The sequence below is a fragment of the Malaclemys terrapin genome, chromosome 3, assembly GCF_027887155.1.
Source record: "Malaclemys terrapin pileata isolate rMalTer1 chromosome 3, rMalTer1.hap1, whole genome shotgun sequence".
NCBI lineage: Eukaryota > Metazoa > Chordata > Testudines > Emydidae > Malaclemys > Malaclemys terrapin.
Window position 1 is genome coordinate 68454653 of NC_071507.1, and position 17367 is coordinate 68472019.

Sequence of the window (17367 nt, forward strand, 5' to 3'; positions counted from 1 at the left end):
CTTGATACCCACCCCCCTCAAAAAATTGGTGTCTAAATGTGACAAAACCATTTTAAATCCAAAACAGGGATTATATGATTCTGTGTGGACTGAATGTTCTTAGGAAAGCAAGTGGTGAGATGAGTATAGGAGTGCAATGTGCTAAGGAAGGGAAATAACCTGCTTTGTTTTACTCTATTGATTCTGGCTTTTCGAGGGTGGGGTTTTTGCATGTTTGGAAATATACAAGGGCATTTGGATCTCTGTGACATTGGTGCAGGCTTATTTAATGCGCCACACTGGTAAACTATTCTTACAAAGAAGTCCTGAAGACTTCTAGGAAGGTTTCTATATATATATATAGATATATTTTTTTTTAAGGTGTGGAAATCTTTTAATTTAAATAGTAGAAAATGGCCCTTGATATTTCAAAACTTTTTGGGAGACGTTACGATCTCTAGATCCCCCTAACTTTTTTTGAACTACTAACAACCTCCTAAATTTTGCTTTACTGGTTATGGTCTGGAAGCTTATGACAGTCTTGAATTGCTGTCTGACCTGACTTTTCTTGTTTGAATAGAAGCATGATAATTGTTCCTCACCATTGAGTAAAACTTTATCCCTACAGTTGGTTCTGTTGAGAGGTTAATTAGTGCAGAAGTTGGTACTCCTAGTACTGACCTATCTATTGAATGTGGTTTGGGGATTTTAGGATACAGCTATAACTGCAGTCTGCCAGCATAGGGAGTAATTATATATTGAAGTAGTCATCATGATGATTCTTCAAGATATTTATTACAAAATAAACCTCTCAATACACTGTATGCAGTGATAAGCTAATATTCATTTAAAACTATGGTAAGAGACAGAGAAGTGGAGGTCATGGAAGGGGTCAACATCTTCTGAGGTACTCAGGATCCACCTCCTATGATTCTGTGACAAACAAAATCAGTTTGAGACGTTGGCGTTAATGGCCCCTCAGCTTCCATAAAAGGGGGCTGGTGTCAGTGTTTTGAGAGAAGATCACTCAACTCAAGAACTAATTCCCCCCCTCATTCCCTTGCAGAGCTTGAATTTGTTGACCTACAATTACCAACAAATTGTTGAATTTGTTGTTGCAAAGCTTATTTGTTGTCCCAGACTTTCTCTGAGGAGTTTTAACTTTTTGGTTTTGTATGTAAATAAAAAACAAAATCCTAGATTGTACATGTGCTTGGAGCCTTGAAGAGAGGAATCTTTAAAATGATATCAACAAATAGTTTCAACAGTCATGCAACTAGGGTGACCAGATGTCCTGATTTTATAGGGACAGTCCCGATTTTTGGATCTTTTTCTTATATAAGTTCCTATTACCCCCCCACCCCCATCCCGATTTTTCACATTTGCTGTCTGGTCACCCTACATGCAACATTCATACTGGGATACAAGAAAACATTTCTCTTCACTCAAAAATCCTTCCTCCCCATGAACTCAGGGTGCCTTCTCTTGGTGGCTGCAGTCCCTCATCTCTCTTCCATTGTTGCTGTGCTCCCCCTCTCCTCCTTGCATCAGTGACTGTGCTCCCTTTCCCTCCCCCACTTCAACAGCTGTGCTGCTCCTCCCAATTATCCCTCTTATTAGCTATTTTGGGAGAGGAGGTCTGTTGATGTCTCCATGGCAGCAGTCCACTCACAATCAGATGAGGAATTAGGTGGGGGAAGGGGTGGAAGAGGGTTAAGACAGAAGCTTACTGAACATATACTCCAGTGGCCCCTGTTGCACACCATGGAAGCCAAGATGTTGATGTGGCAGAAGTTTAGTGTTGGAAGCTGTGCTGACTCAAAACCGGAAATGACAAGAAAGAAGTTTTGAGGCTATTTGAGTGACATTGAGCAAACTATAGCTCCTTCAACCTGAAACTTGCCTTTATTTTGGAAAGTGGTGGATTATTTCCCCATGTTGTCAGAATTTGAACTGGTTTCATATACGGTAACAGCCTCTTTCTATAGATAACTAGTGCAAAGGTGGGGCCACTTGAACCAAGACTGGCTAACTTCACAGTCTGAATTAAACCACTGCTATGAAAACAGTATAGTAATGTGGCTGCCCTTCTAGAAATGCAGTACAAAACATGGAGAAGACCCAAAGGACGATAGTGAAGGGATGATGATCCAAAATAGTAGAATTAAGTCATTAAAGCCTTTAAATAACCTTGTAATTATATCTCTCCACATAAGTTTTGGGTGACCAGATGAGAGACATGAAATATCGGGACGCGGGGGGAGGAGGGGTGCCAGCGGAGCAAAAAAAAAAACAACCCCAAGAGCTGGCGGCGGAGGAGGAAAAAACAAACAAACAAACAAACAAGCCACCGGAACATAGGAAAAATTGGTGGGGACTGAGAACCCACCGGCAGCTCCACGCCATGCCACGCCCCCCTGCACCAGCTCGCCTCCGCTCCTCCTCCACCTCCCCTGAGTGGGCGGCCACGTCCTGCTTCTCCCCCCCTCTCCAGCGCTTGCGCCACCATATAGCTGATTAGCGCAAGCCTGGGTGGGAGGGGTGAGGAGGAGGAATGCGACGTGCTTGGGGAAGAGGCGGGGCCAGGGTGGGGATTTGGGGAGGGATCCAATGGGGCAGTGAGGGGGTGGGGCTGGGGCCAGGGCAGGGATTTGGGGAGGGATCCAATGGGGGAAGGAGGGGGCGGAGTTGGGGCGGGGGGGGCGCGAGCCCCCTCTGCCTGTGCGCCAGAGGGCAAACTATCGGGACAAACAAGTAAATATCGGGACAGTCCCGATAAAATCGGGACGTCTGGTCACCCTACATAAGTTAGCACAGACTGGGCATACTGAAAGCGTGAGGCTGATCCCATTGGGAGTGGGAGAACCAGGTTATTGAAATAAATTGAGGAAATCTTATGCCATAGGGAGTTTAAATTGAGAAGTAATGGAGTCTTGTATAGGGAGATGTACAACAACCAGGAGATGGAAATCTAATGATAGTAATTCTCAAGGAGAAAGTGCCTTGTGATTTATTATACTGCAGTGGACATCTTGGTCCAGAGAATGCTACTTAACTGATGAAGAGAAGATTTTATTAACCACAAATCTGGCAAGAAGATGCTAAATTGTAAGCAAAATGTCAGAATTGCACTTTGTTGAAGATCTCAGAAAGACATAAAGTACCCTTGCCCAATGAGAAGACCATTTTATTAGAAATTTGTGATGGACTACTTGACATTCTCTCTCATTAAGGAAGTGAGGCTTATGAACGCCTTAACAGAATACTACCATTTATCTTAGGAACGCTGAAAGAATCCAAAATAGAGAACTGTTGTCTCTATTGAACTGCCTGTAACTCCAAATACTCTTCCATGGTTTACACTCTATTGCTTCCCCCCGATGTCTGACCTGCATGCCACATCCTCTATTGTAGGAATTAAGTATAGCAGAAGGCAAAGCAACAGCAAGACTTGGATGCTACTGTGACAGTGTACCCTATAAGGCTTTATGGGGAGGGGGTGCTTATAAATGTATGGATGACATAGCTGGAATATGTTTTGTGCTGCCTGTGCCATGTAACATATCTCCGTAAAGGTTCTGGTCTATTATATCTATTCATCCAATTTGTACATATATATCATTTTCTACTCGAGGTTAAGAATATGGGCTGTATGCTTGCTTGATTTCTAAGTAAGCTTTGTGAGGCATTTGGTCAGCTTCTTTAGGAAGGAATTCGCCAGGTTAAGTACCTGATCAGGAGACACTTAGGGAACAATGCATCTTGGAATGCTCCAATCCACATGAGAAGTCTTCCTGGAGACATGCAAGATGCCATGTGGACAATGGCATCGGCCTGCAAAGACTGAGTCATGCAGGGGCATGTGACTTGCCCAGGTGACTCCAAAACTCCATCCTGGAGCTGGACTTGGCATAGGAGGGAGGAGGGGGGTCTCCACCCACAAGAGAGAGTCTATTTAAACCTGTGGGAGACCCCTCCATTTTGTCTTCAGCTGGCTAAAGAAGGAGCCTCTCCACCCCCCCCCAGGATACTTGAAGGAGACTGAAACAAAGGACAGTAACTGCAGGGGGTGTGAGTGATTGCTGGACCCAGGCTAAAAGGAGATTAGCCTGCATCCGAAGAAGTGGGCTGTAGTCCACGAAAGCTTATGCTCTAATAAATTTGTTAGTCTCTAAGGTGCCACAAGTACTCCTGTTCTTCTTTTTGCGGATACAGACTAACACGGCTGTTACTCTGAAACCTGTAAAAGGGAGCACTCTGGAACTGGTGAGGAAATTATCTGTATTCAGTTTGATTAGGCATAGATTCGCGCATTTTATTTTATTTTGCTTGGTGACTTACTTTGTTCTGTCTGTTACTACTTTGAACCACTTAAATCCTACCGTCTGTATTTAATAAAATCACTTTTTATTTAGTAATTTACTCAGAGTATGTATTAATACCTGGGGGAGCAAACAACTGTGCATATCTCTCTATCAGTGTTATAGAGGGCGAACAATTTATGAGTTTGCCCTGCTTTATGCAGGGTAAAACGGATTTATCTGGGTTTAGACCCCATTGGGAGTTGGGCATCTGAGTGCTAAAGACAAGCACGCTACTGTGAGCTGTTTTCAGGTAAACTTGCAGCTTTGGAACAAGTGATTCAGACCCTGGATCTGTGTCTGGAGCCAAACAGGGGTGTCTGGCTCAGCAAGACAGGGAGCTGGAGTCCTGAGCTGGCAGGGAAAACAGAAGCAGGGGTAGTCTTTGCACATTGGGTGGCAGCTCCCAAGGGGGTTTCTGTGATCTAACCCGTCACAGCTACTACCAGGGTGGCAAAAAAGCTGGAGCCGGCCCTGGCTACTACTACTGGACTTCAAGAAAATGCTGGCAATACATGAAGAGTTGTAAGGAGATCACAGAATGCATGTTCAGATGTCCCCTAGATCAGAATTAGAGCCAAATTATTCAACGGGAATACAGAACTGAGAGAGAAATTTGTGGCAATCAGTGGTCTTGAGACTGCTAGTTATGACCAAGAAATTGAGGTTTTGAGGGCTTGTAACATAACATTCATTTACCTCTTTGAAACTTTTATGTGCATTTAATGTAGACAGTAATATAAGGATATATAACCTGCATGAAATTATTTTTGTGAACTTCTGCAACTATCTAGCTGGATTTGCAGGCTAGTTACATTTTTGTCAGCTTGATCCATGTAATTTAAACCCATTTTATTTTCAAGATTGATTCAGTCTGAAAACCATGTTTTCGAAGCTAAAGGAAAGCCTATGCCAGAAGCTAGCGCAAGTGGTTGCCCTGTGAATGTGTGTGTACTTGGGGGGGAGGAGGAATGATCCTCTTCCCACCACCACCAAAATCCCAACTTCTCTTCACACAGTTCTTCCTGTATGAAATGCCAACTCCACAAAATTTGAATCAAGTATTTGATCTGTCTTTTAAGAGGTCTAAAATCAGACAAAACAAGTTCATCTTTCCCTAAATAAGCTTGCTTTATAGGAGCAGGCCTAGTGATTGTTGTTTTTGGAACAGCTGTCCTGTCCTCTTTTTATGCATTATAAAACTCCCATTTCAGTTAAATCCTTTCTCAAAACATACTTCTTTTGTAAGGCACTCACAAATGGCCACAGCAAAATTATTTGTGAATTCCAACTCATAGCATCTCACTACGGGTCGGTAGAGTCTAAGATTGTTGAGGCCAGGAAAATGTCTTTGTTGTAAAGTGCCAAAAGTACAGTTAGTGCTTAATTAGTAAATAAAGTTGGATACATCTGTAACAAAGACCACACAGTTGTGGTGCTATTAGGGGAATAGTTAACTCTGTGTTTCCTGTCTTTAGTTATACGTGATGATGTAACTTGGTATGGAAACCTTGCTCATAAACCTTCTTGCCTATTTTTGATGGATTGGATGTGGTGAAGAGAGAGGAGAGATGCTGGAGTCTGAATCACTTTCTTGTGGTTATGGAGAGGGTGAGACTGAGGTACCTCACACAGGAAAGCCATTCTTTACTCTCAAAAGAAATTTAGTTTCCCTCCATAGTAATGACACATAAGACCCTATTTACATAAGACTTGCAAGAGAGTTTAAGAACTGTGCTCAAGTATAGGTTAAACTTAGTTGTAGCTAAAATCTGTTAGAATTTAGGTTTGGACTGCTAGTGTGAATAGAATCAAAGAATTTTAGAATCATGTTGCCTACTGCCAGTTTTTGATAAATTACTTGGGCATAAATCTGGAGTAAATCCACTTATGATGATGGAGTAACTGTAATTTACATTAGTGTGGCTGAGATCAGAAAATGGCCCCAAGTTTCTACTTCTCAAAGTGTGGCTCTAGTCTGAAAAGTGACTATATAAAGATGCCATCTTTTTACTCAATGACACCCTCTTATTTCCCTTGTGGGATACCAGAGAAAATCAGGGAAATTTGCTGCCTTAAAGGACAAAAATAGTTTTGTTTATTCCCCTTTACTTCCATTCGCTGTGCAGGGCCAACACAGGTATCACGGAATAAGGGGGATTGATATAGGGGCCGCTAACTGGACCTCAGCTAGTACCATTGCAGGTCCCAGCCCGCTGGGCCCCCGTGGCTGAAGCGTGGTGCGCGGGACTGCTGGCTACAACAGCCACCCCGACTGAAAGGCGGGCCGGGGAAGCGCTGCCGCCGTGGCCCGCACTGGGGCTCGCCTGGGTAAGGCAGCGAGCGCGCAGGCCCGGCGAAGCCCAGGCGGCCGGCACCGGGCCCCCACGGGCTTAGCCCGGCCGCACCGCTGTCCCCGCCGGAGCCTCGCTCCCTAGGGGTCCGCCCAGTCTCCCCACGCTCCCCTGCCCTCTTCTGCCCTGCCACCACAGAGACACCAACTCGCCAATCAGCGAGACCAGAAGCCATCACCACGGCAACCCTGCTGACCAATCCACACTGGTTCTCTGCCTGTGGGTCTTTATACCCCCGGCCCCCATCGGTCCGCTCCTCTCTAGCGGCGCTGTCCAATCACAGGCCGCGATCGGTCCTGTGGGGCGGGGGGAAAAGAGGGAGAGCAAGGGCGTCCAATCGCTGCCGGGCTTTTGCTTTCGTCACCCAATGGAGAGCCGCTTTGGCCGCTTCTGTGCAATCCGCATTCCACGGGAGTCGAAGAGGGCCAAACCCGGCTGCCGCGGCCTCCTCTTCGCCTCCCCTCACCCGATAGCGCGGAGTAGCCGGCGGTTGCCTCGGGCTTTGTCCCAGGCCGGCTCCCCTCCCCCGGCCGGGTTCGTGTCTGCGGCCGAGCCGCCTTTTCCTGCCTCTCGCAGCGCTTCTCCCCGAGCCGCCCGGGTCCGCGGCGCCTCCGGCAGCGCCGCCCCCCCTCTCGGGGGCTCGGGCTCTGCCGGGGGAGGAGGGGGATTAGCGCTGCCGCCGCGGCCGGGCCCGTCTCCTGCCCCCTCCCCCCGAACACCATAGGCGGCTCAGGCACCAAGATGTCCAACCGAGTGCTCTGCCGGGAGGCCAGCCACGCCGGCAGCTGGTACACAGCCTCAGGTAGCGGGGCCGGCCGGGCGCAGCCCCGGCCACCGGGGGGAGGCCGGGGAGGGCAGGAGGTGTAGGGGCCCGCCCCAGTGGTGCCCTTCGCGGGGGGAGGGGGGTCGCTGCAGGGTGTCACCGCCGCTGGGTCTCGGGGCCCGGCTGGAGCCGGAAGCTGAGTCAGCGCTTCCCACCCCGGAGGGGCAGGTCAGCGCCGCGGCCGCTCATCCCTGCGCCGCCGGCAGGGCCCTGCCTCCCTCCCCGGGGTGGGAGCTGCAGGCCCCGCCTCCGCTGCTGATACGGGTAGGCGCGGAGGGGGCCGTGCGGGCACATGGCGCTGGCTCCCGTTCACACGCTAGCAAAGGCAGTTCCCTCCCAGGCAACGGGCTCGCCCCTGCCTGTCGCGCACACGCTCCGGAGCCAGCGGGCCCGCGGGCTGCACGTGCAGCCCCAGCTAAAACCGTGCAGCAAATCCCCGAGTGCGCCTGCAGAGCAAACTGGCTAGTAAAAGAGGACTGGAAGGGCTCATTGTGCCGCTAACTGGCTGACCCGAGCTGCCCGCGTCCCAGGCACGGCCGTACCCAAAGCATCGACACGGGCAGCGGAGTGTGGTATGACTAGGACAGGGAAATATAAATTGATGATAGAAACGTAGGAATCGCTATATCAGGAACAAACCAGTGGTCTGAGATCGTATAATACCTCCGATGGTGTTGGAGGATGCTGGGTGTGAGAAACTGTAGTGGACAATTATGGAATAATCAGTTTATAAGGGAGGTTCCTGAAATAACTTTCTAATGTTGAGATATGGTAGAACATGTAATGATAAAAGCCCCCATTTAAATGTAGGTAAAGTGTAACCCTAATAAACATATATCTAAGATGCTCAGAATGCAGTCTGATTTGTGAACCTAAGTAGAACAGAAGGAATAGAAGAATACATTGATGACCAATCCTCTACTTGTTTAGATGGTCTCTCTCTCTCTCTTCCACCTCCCTTTATACTGTGGTGATTGCATTGTATTATCTTAAAATAGTCTGTGGAGTAATTCATTTAAAAGAGCCCAGTATTAGTGTTGTTTGGCCTGCAAAACACTAACTGGGATTTTACTTTGTAATGGCATATATAATCAGACATGTTATCGTAATGTATAATAAAACTGGCTTACATAGGTTGATTATGCCTTTGTGTCTCTTGCATATGAAACTCCTTGCGAAGTGGAGTGCATAAATGAATGGGTATATGCATGTGGTTTTGCCTCATAAAGTTAAGTAATTTTACACCCATTATGTCAACTGCTTAATTCTCAAAGCTGAGATGAAAACTCTCTTAATGTAAGTGGACCAAAACCAGTTTTTAAAAAAATAACGTTTGGCTTCCAATTCCATTGCTGTTTCTCTTCTTCCATCCCGTCATCTTACTGAAAATCACTATTGAGATTGATAATGTGAGAACTCACTATCAGATACTATCGACTAGCTTTTATTTTTATGTTGATGCAATAATCCAAAACTAAAATGTTTTTATAGCATTTAATATTGTATAAACAGGACTATTATTTCTGTCCCCCAATCTCCATAGTCAATTTAATTATGTAGGTGTCATATATTGGCTAGAATCAAGGCTATTGTGGCACAAGCAGCTATCATAGCAGTTTTTCCTGCATTTAAAAAAAAAAAATCTTATGTGGGGGGGACACAACATTTGTACTGCTGTTGCTTTTTCACCTAGCCCATTTCTGATGGCATTGTGGAATAAAAGTAAAGTGAAACTGATTTGATCCCTGTGTGTTTTTCCTATTCTTCTGCTGGCCCTTTGGGGAAGTAGAAGATGCAGGTGCTGGGCGCGCTCTATAGAGTTGATGGGGTTAGAGAGACACTAGCAATGTCTTTTCATGTAGTCCAAGCAGCAGTGAAGGAGTCTGTCATTGGCTATTGCACATGGCTTCTCCCTTTCAGTGATAGCAGTAAAGTGATAGATAGTGATCTGATCAGTTTCAAGCTGTGTCTGCTGGCACTTTAGGAAAGTGCTATATGTGGTGGCAAGAAACTGATTGTGAAGGTTCAGCTGGACAAAGGAAGTTGTACTGATGGCCTGGTGACACATCCAAACTTAAGAACAAGTTTTGTCACATGCACTAGGTCTAGGGGATAATCCAGGAGGAGGAAAGAGACAAAGACAGGAAAACATAAGAAGAGGGAGAGACAGGAAGATGAAATGAGCAGCTTGATTTTAGTAGGGATATTTTGTAACTTGAGCTTTATTTCCTGGAATCGTACTCCTACTTCAGTGTAGTAGCAATCTTTCAGCTGGAAAATTTGTAGATGTGATCCCCTCCAGGCAAAAACACTAGCTCAATTTTCAATTAAATCTAGAAAATTCTAATGCTTTACCAACTATTCTGTATAGACACCTCAAATAATAAATTTATTTGAATATGAGGTTACATATTTCAACACAAGTGAGGACATTCAAAAATTGTCTTTCATGGTAACATTAACTTGCCCAGATTGCGTTTATTTTAATTAGCTTACTAAATAATCTTCTCACATTACTTATCAGCTTATTAGCCTAATTAGGAAAGTGATTTAAAATCCCCCCCCCCCAACTCTTATATTTAAACCTGGCCATGCTGCAGCTAAACATGGTTATTGTCTGCACACAACAGTTAGAGTTTAGTTACCCAGTCAGCTAAGAGAGGCCTAGGTTGACACATTACTGTTTTTCTGTACTGGTTCAGCACACACTTTTTGGGCAGATGATACACCTCAGCAAGCCCATGTAACTAGTTTTGTTCAGTTGTGCTTCACCCAGTTCTCTGCAGTAGGACATCCGAAGAGTGCATTGCCCTACATGCTTTTGTATGCATGTGTTCTGGGTATTGACTGCGAAGACAGTATGGGATAGCTGGCCAGAGACTCTTCTCAAGGAAAAAAAAAAAAAGAGTACTAGATGTGGAGACACAGACACACACATGTGAAGGTAGAAAAGCTGACATTAGAATATGGTTCAGTTGGAGTTCAAACTAGTCACAAAATCATGGTCAAAATTTGTTGTGTGGATGGGGCCTTATTGTTACTTTATTTCTTTTAGTTAGTTTTTTAAGAAATAAAAGAAATTTGAAGGGAAAGAGCCATTGTTTGATAGATTGACTGGATTTTAGCCTACCCCCTCATTGTCCACACATCTGCAAACCTTTAATCCAGGTTTGAATGTTCTTTTAATCTGGGCTTGCTTGTCTGGCAGGAGGTATAGATGAAAGTCCAGGTTTCACTTTAATGCGGGATCTAACCTGCCTACTTTGCAGTGAGGATACAACTGAAGATTGGGTTATGATAGTCCTCCAGTGCATTCCCACAGTTCTGCAGGGGCTATGTTTTCTGGTCCTCCTACCTACTCACCTCCTCTACTGCAGAAGTCACCTGCTGGTTTATGTACACTTGGTTGGCATTTAACCCTTCATTCAGCATGCTCCATTTCTGCAAAGTTCAGCTCATTTGAACATCATGAGAAGATGCTGTCTCAGGGTGCTGCTAGCTGGCCAGAGGATCACATCAAGGTTCTGGTTGCTGTCTGGTGTGAGCAGTAGGAAAACAGTTTTGGGAGATACAGTTGAAATTAGCATCTCTGCAGGAATATTTCAAAGACTGGGGGAGGAGAGGGATCAGGTAGATGACAATTCAGTGTTGGGGTAGAATTAAAAACCTCAACAACACCTACTGCAAGGCAAAGGACACCAATTGAATGTCCTGCAATTCCTCATTTACCTGCCCCTACTATGAGGCGTTTGACTAGATGTTTGATGCTGTCGTGCGTACAGAGCCCAGTGCCAGGCTTGATGGGCTTTTTGAAGTGGAATGGTCTGATATTTAGACTGGGGGCAGAGGAGAACCTTGTGGCAGAAGAGCTGGAGCAGATCGCATGGCCAGAGTGGCTGGAGGATGTCCTTATGCTGGATTCCATGGACCTGTTCAAGGATGTACCCAAGGAATGGAATGTTGAGGAAGCGGAGTCAGAGGTGGAGCCACAGTCAGGTAAGAGACAGCTATCACCTTTATTATCATTATGGGGGGGTGGTGTAAGTGTGGAGTGGGGTTTGCTGACTTTTGACCAGTGCAGATATTATTACAGAGGATATTGCATGCTATGAGGTGGCATTAGCTTCAGTTGAGGGTGGAAGCCATGCTTTTTCCCTTTTCCCTCTTCCTACTCCATCCATGTGTGATCCAGGATGGATTCCGGGATGGAATTTAAACATGCAACTAGTGATTTATTCTAACTAGGATTTAACATAACACACTTGTTCAACATTGGGATTACGGGTTTAACAGGAATGAATGCATGTATAATATGGGTACTCTGCGCTCTGTTTATAACTGTTATACTGGGATTAGCACTAAAGCCTTGCCTCACTGGCTATATTAAGTGGAAACGTCCCTTGGTGACAAAGGTATTTGGCCTCCTTGGTTTGTGACATGTTGTCCAGGCAAGAGGAGATGGGTTAGGGTGGGGTGGAGGAATGAAGATAAAAAGGCAGATCTATTTGTAGCAAAGCTGTGCATCCTCCTAGTTCAGTATCTTGTTTGCTGAACCCCCCTACCCCCCAACACACCTAGCTGATAATGCTTGAGAATTTTGTCAGTGAAATTCCTCGGCAGGGCAAACTTGCTATACCTATCCCTGTAGCTTACTAGCCTTGTCCAGTCATTGATATGCTGATCAGGTACCAGGCGGTTAAATAACACCTTGGCATATATAAAGCTGATCCTCTTCCAGTCTGGGATCCCCAGTAGATCAACATCCCCCAACACTGTTGCATTGTGAAATAATGTTAAGACCATCACTAGTAACAGACCCCTGGTCATGTAGGCCTTACTACCCCTTTTGCCCCCCACAATTTTAAAAATAAATAAATTATATAAAATACTTAAATTGCATCTGTGGACTGGTAACCTGGGATACAGCTGCTTCTAATCATTTAAATATGTTATGGCTGAAATAAAGTCATACCAAGTAAAGAGAAGTATTTACTTGTGGCCTTTCTATTATACAGAATGTAAAAAAGATACTTTTTCTTTCTTTCTTTCTATGGTCAAAAATATAATACTCTTTCATTGTCTTGTTAGGACCTTTCACCTCTGCTGGGCCCAGGCTTCTTGGGGAAAGGACTCTAGGGGAAAAGGAAAAAGGAGGACCTGGTACAAGAAATGGCTAACGACTTTGGATGCAATTTAGATGTGCACTTTGAGTTCCAGAAGGAACAGCTAGGGCGGAACAGGAAGGAGGAGGGAAACTGGTCATGACTATCTTGAGCATGATCAAAGAATGAGGGAGCAGGACTGACAGCAGCAGAAGGAGCTGATTTTCAGCTTGCTGCCATCGGGGGAGCCAGTCGCTTCACAGTGTCAGTGGACACTCTTTTGTGCTACCACGTCCTGCAGCTGATGGACAACTTGGTGTTGGTTATTAGTCATTCCATGTACTCCTGGAATGGAAGTGTGTATGGGCAACTTCTGTTCACGCAACCCTCATGCCTTGTGGCACAAGGAGACCAGGTGCACTGATGTGCAGTTCCATTTCAGTGAGATGGCATTGATTGTGGCAATTTACCCACTTGTTGCCAGCTGGGCTGCCTGTATGGTTCTTAAAGTATATTTGTAGTAATGTATAATAAAGTATTTTTTCACTATTGTTGTGTGAATGCTTGGGGAAACAAGGAAGAGGCTGGAACCTCTATCCAAAGGTTTAATAGGTTGCTCAAAATTACATAAAAGCAGTAACAAATTGATAAATTGGTATGTGTACTAAACACTACATGGCATCACATTTCCCATACATCCCCCCCAGCAGTGCAAGGATGTTGCACGCAAAGCATCCCTTACTTCTCCTGGACCCTCCCTAGTCATCAGAGGTATGCTTTCTGGTTGCCTTTACTAGGCCTTCAAAACAGCAGTCTCTTGAGCCCATTCCAAGTAAAAGCTCTCTTGTCCTCACAAATGTTATGTAGTGCACAGCACACCAATAATATGAACGTCACTGGGCATGCTGGCATTCCAACAGATTTATAGTTTGTCATCTTGCCTTCAGTTGGCCAAATGCATGTTCTGACTCCATCCTACCACTGCTCAGTTAAACCTTCTTCTGCCCAGTACTCTGACATCAGCATATGACTTCATGAGCCAGGGCAGCAGAGGGTAGACGGGTCCTCCTGAAATATCAAGGGGGTTTCTGTGCCCACTGTTACCCAAATAACATGGTTGGAATAAGGTCCCTTTTAGGCCAATCAGGTATGCCAGATCTCTTGAATTCCTCGGTGTTATACATCTTGCTGGTAAGCCCCTGTTGGTGTTCATGAACAGGCCTGTGAGATTGATCAAGATCCGCATAATGCGCAAGTAATATACTTTCTGGTTGATGTCTTCATGTGCTCCTTGTAGTGGGCAACTGTGTACATGTGTGCCAGTAATAGCTCACGTTTTAGGAGCTATTAGTTCAAGAACATTAGCACCACTGTGGGTGGGTAAACCACAGCAATAATGGCCTATACTGGGTATGCAAACACCACATTGGAGAACAAGAGGTTAAGGAGCAGTTCTGGAACCTGGTAGATAGGGTGACCAGATGTCCCGATTTTTATAGGCACAGCCCTGATTTTGGGAGCTTTTTCTTATATAGGTACCTATTTGCTCCCCATCCCCAGTCCTGATTTTTCACACTTGCTATCTGGGCATCCTACCGGTAGCACCCACAGACTCTGCACCAGCTGGAGGTGGAGCTTAAAAGGGGAAACAGAGCAGCTCAGAATGGGCCAAGCAGTGGAAGGGAACAGACCTCTGCTCTGAGCTCTGGGTAAATAACAGCCCAGGAGCTCATGTTGCCTGTGCCCTAACCCAGTCTGTAAAGGAGAGATCGGTGACTGTGAAGATCAGAAACTTTTTGGTTCAGTTCTTTCGTTTACCCTTGGGCGTGGGGGACTCAGGCAGGAAGGGATACAGCTATTTAGCACCTCAAGGTGCAGAACTTAGCTGCCTACCATTAGAGCCTGGTGTGAAGGCTCCACAGGCTGGAGTTGTAGAGAAAAAGGGAGATGTCAGGGAGGGTGGGACCACGTGCCATACCCCTGCCTGACAAGAATGTGGCACTGCTAGTGATAGTCACCCTTCACATGGCCTCAGACACATCCACCGCCTCTGCCCCAACAGTTGACTTGCCAAGGCAAAACTGGTTAGCCACTAGGGTGACCAGATCACAACACTAAAATATCAGGACACATTAGGGTGCTGTCAGCCCTGCCCATAGTCCATCCCTACTCCTCCCAGGCTTCGCCTCTGGTCCCACCCCCTCACCATACCCTTCCTTATCCCCTGACCCACTGCTGGCTTGCTGCGTCCCTCCTCAGTCCCCCACCCGCCGCTTGCCTCCTCCCCCTCTGCTCCTTCGCCTCGTCACAGCACTGACTTCCCCTCTGCCGGGTGGGTGCTCGGCCCCCCCCACCTCTTCCTGCCCTCGCTCTGCCGCCATTCCACCGCCCTCCCCCAAGTCCCTGCCCCTGCCCTTGCCTCTTCTCCACCTCCTCCCCTGAACGTGCCGTGTCCCTGCTCGTTCCTCCCTCCCTCCCGGAAAGCACTAAGTGCCAACAAACCGCTGTTAGGCAGCGGAAAGCGCTGGGAGCGGGGGGAGGAGCGTGGGTGTGGCACGCTGGGGGGAGGAGGGGAGCAGGAGGTGAGGAGGGGGGAGCTTGGCTGCAATTTTTCCCCATGGGTGCTCCAGCTCCGGAGCACCCATGGAGTCGGCGCCTCCCTCCCGCTCACCTCCTTACCTGAATATTGGGACAAATGATGTCCCGATTGTACATTGATTGGGACGCGGGACAAAGGGTTAAATATCAGGACATCTGGTCACTCTATTAGCCACAGACCTGTAGCAGTCTGGGGTAGTAAGCTTCCAGAAGGCCATAACAACCCACTTCTGGACTAGTATGGCCTCTCTCATTTGAAGGTCAGGTGAGCTCTTTACATGGCTCTGTGAAGGTGGCCTTTCTTGAGCAAAAGTTCTAGAGCCACTGCTGTTCATCCCAGGAGCACACAATTATGTAGTCTTGCCACTCTGTGCTTGTGGTCTTGCAACAGACCACTGGTCAACCTAAAAGGAATCCACAACAATCACAACCGGCATTATCTGTGTCCTGGGCCATGCACCCAGCATGCATGATCTTCTGGCTGAGATTTCTTGTTGCCTTCTTAGGGTTGTAGATTGCTGCCATAATGCCCTGTGCTATGTCTCATACACTCTATCTTCATCCTGCTGCATTAACAGAGCAGCCAAAAACAGAAATAACATTGTGCTGTGTTGCAACCATGCCTTTCCAGTATTGGAAGGGACAGAGCGTGCACAGCCAGAAGTGCTTTTAGTTTGATGTGTTGGCAGGCTAAGAATACTTCTGCACAGGAGCTCAAAAAACAGACAAGTTGGCCCACAATGCACCATAACTGAGTTCTTAAAGTGATTCAGTTTAGTGAGGTGCTAAGAATCCTGGGATATTCCCCTAAAAATCAAAGCACCTTCTCCTGGTTGCTGTAGCTCCACTGTGGACTTATCTACATGAGTCTGATGTAAGTGAGGCCAGGGTGGATTTGGTTTAAGTCAAATTGATTTAAATCACTAGTCAGGAAGACTCAATTTAATCATAGTTTAATACATAAAAGTGCATTCTTGTTGGTTGTTATAACCTTAATACATATTCTTCACAACTCAGAGATATAGAAGTAGGTTTCATTTTTAGAAGGTACACACTATACATTTTTAAACAGCGATTTATTTCGAAAACTTTTCAGATTAGTTTTACAGCTATATCAGAAAATGTGTGATTGTTTGGTTATTTCATTTACCAAAGGTAATTGAAGCAGATATTTATGAAGTCATTGGGAGGTGAACTATCTCCAATTCAACAGGTTAATCATTAATATTTGGAGAATTTTCTTGCCATGCTGTATTAGGAGGAGCACATCACCAGATAGACGTTTAAATTATTTTATTTAACAAAAACAACAACATTAAGTATTCTGGATTTTTTTCTTTAACAGCAAACATATATTTTAACAAAACAGGCATATGTCCTTCGCTTCTCACATTTATCTCCAGACTTCTTCTCCTTGTCCAGATCTATTCCGCCCCCAACAATCTTCTATTCATTGAACTTTTTGAAACTTTGCACTTTTAAAGAGAGGTAAGGGATTGACTCTGTGTATGCAAATTTGTAGAGGGACAATAGGGTTGAGGTCTATTATTTCTCACCTTTATATTTTATTTATTTACTTAAAAACATTTTTTCTCTTAACAAGCATGTTAGCTCTGGAGAAACAAATCGACAGTTTGCGAACTGCAAAACTAAGCATCTCTGATAGTATCTTGTAGACTGAGCACTGAGTCCCATTGGGTAGATAGAAAGATTAACCTAAATAATTATACAGAAGCCCCTGGAACCCCATAAGATTGGGTCCCTAATCCATGAACTATTGGAACTCATTTACAAAACGTTTCTTAGACATTACCTGTATATATTGTCTCATACTATAGAATTAGAATATATAATCCCTATTCCATGATGAGATCTCTTTGAGCTATAATGTTTCTTAATTAAAACTATCTTTAGATAGGTTTTGTCCTCAAAAAGCATTTTATCAAAAAAAAAATCCAACTTAAATAAAAAAAAATCGATTTTTTAAATTAAAAAAACAACAACAGATTGATTTTTATCCACCCTGATTGTGGCTCTGCAGTGTGGATGCTTGTAGGCAGGCTTGGCTAACTGGGGTCATGGATCCAGTCTAACTCTCCAGTGAAGACATAATCAGAGAGGTAAACTTGGTGCCTGTTCTTGCATCTCTT

At 45.4% G+C, this 17367-nt stretch overlaps 1 protein-coding gene across 1 annotated transcript in view; it reads left to right on the forward strand.

The window, feature by feature from the left end:
• The first annotated feature begins 7194 nt into the window (after positions 1 to 7194).
• The window catches only part of MEMO1 (mediator of cell motility 1), a 56183-nt gene continuing 46010 nt past the window's right edge, over positions 7195 to 17367 (forward strand). The window contains exon 1 of the mRNA XM_054022785.1: positions 7195 to 7496. Within this exon, the coding sequence (XP_053878760.1) occupies positions 7436 to 7496 (61 nt within the window). The 5' untranslated portion in view covers positions 7195 to 7435. The remainder of the gene's footprint in view (positions 7497 to 17367) is intronic.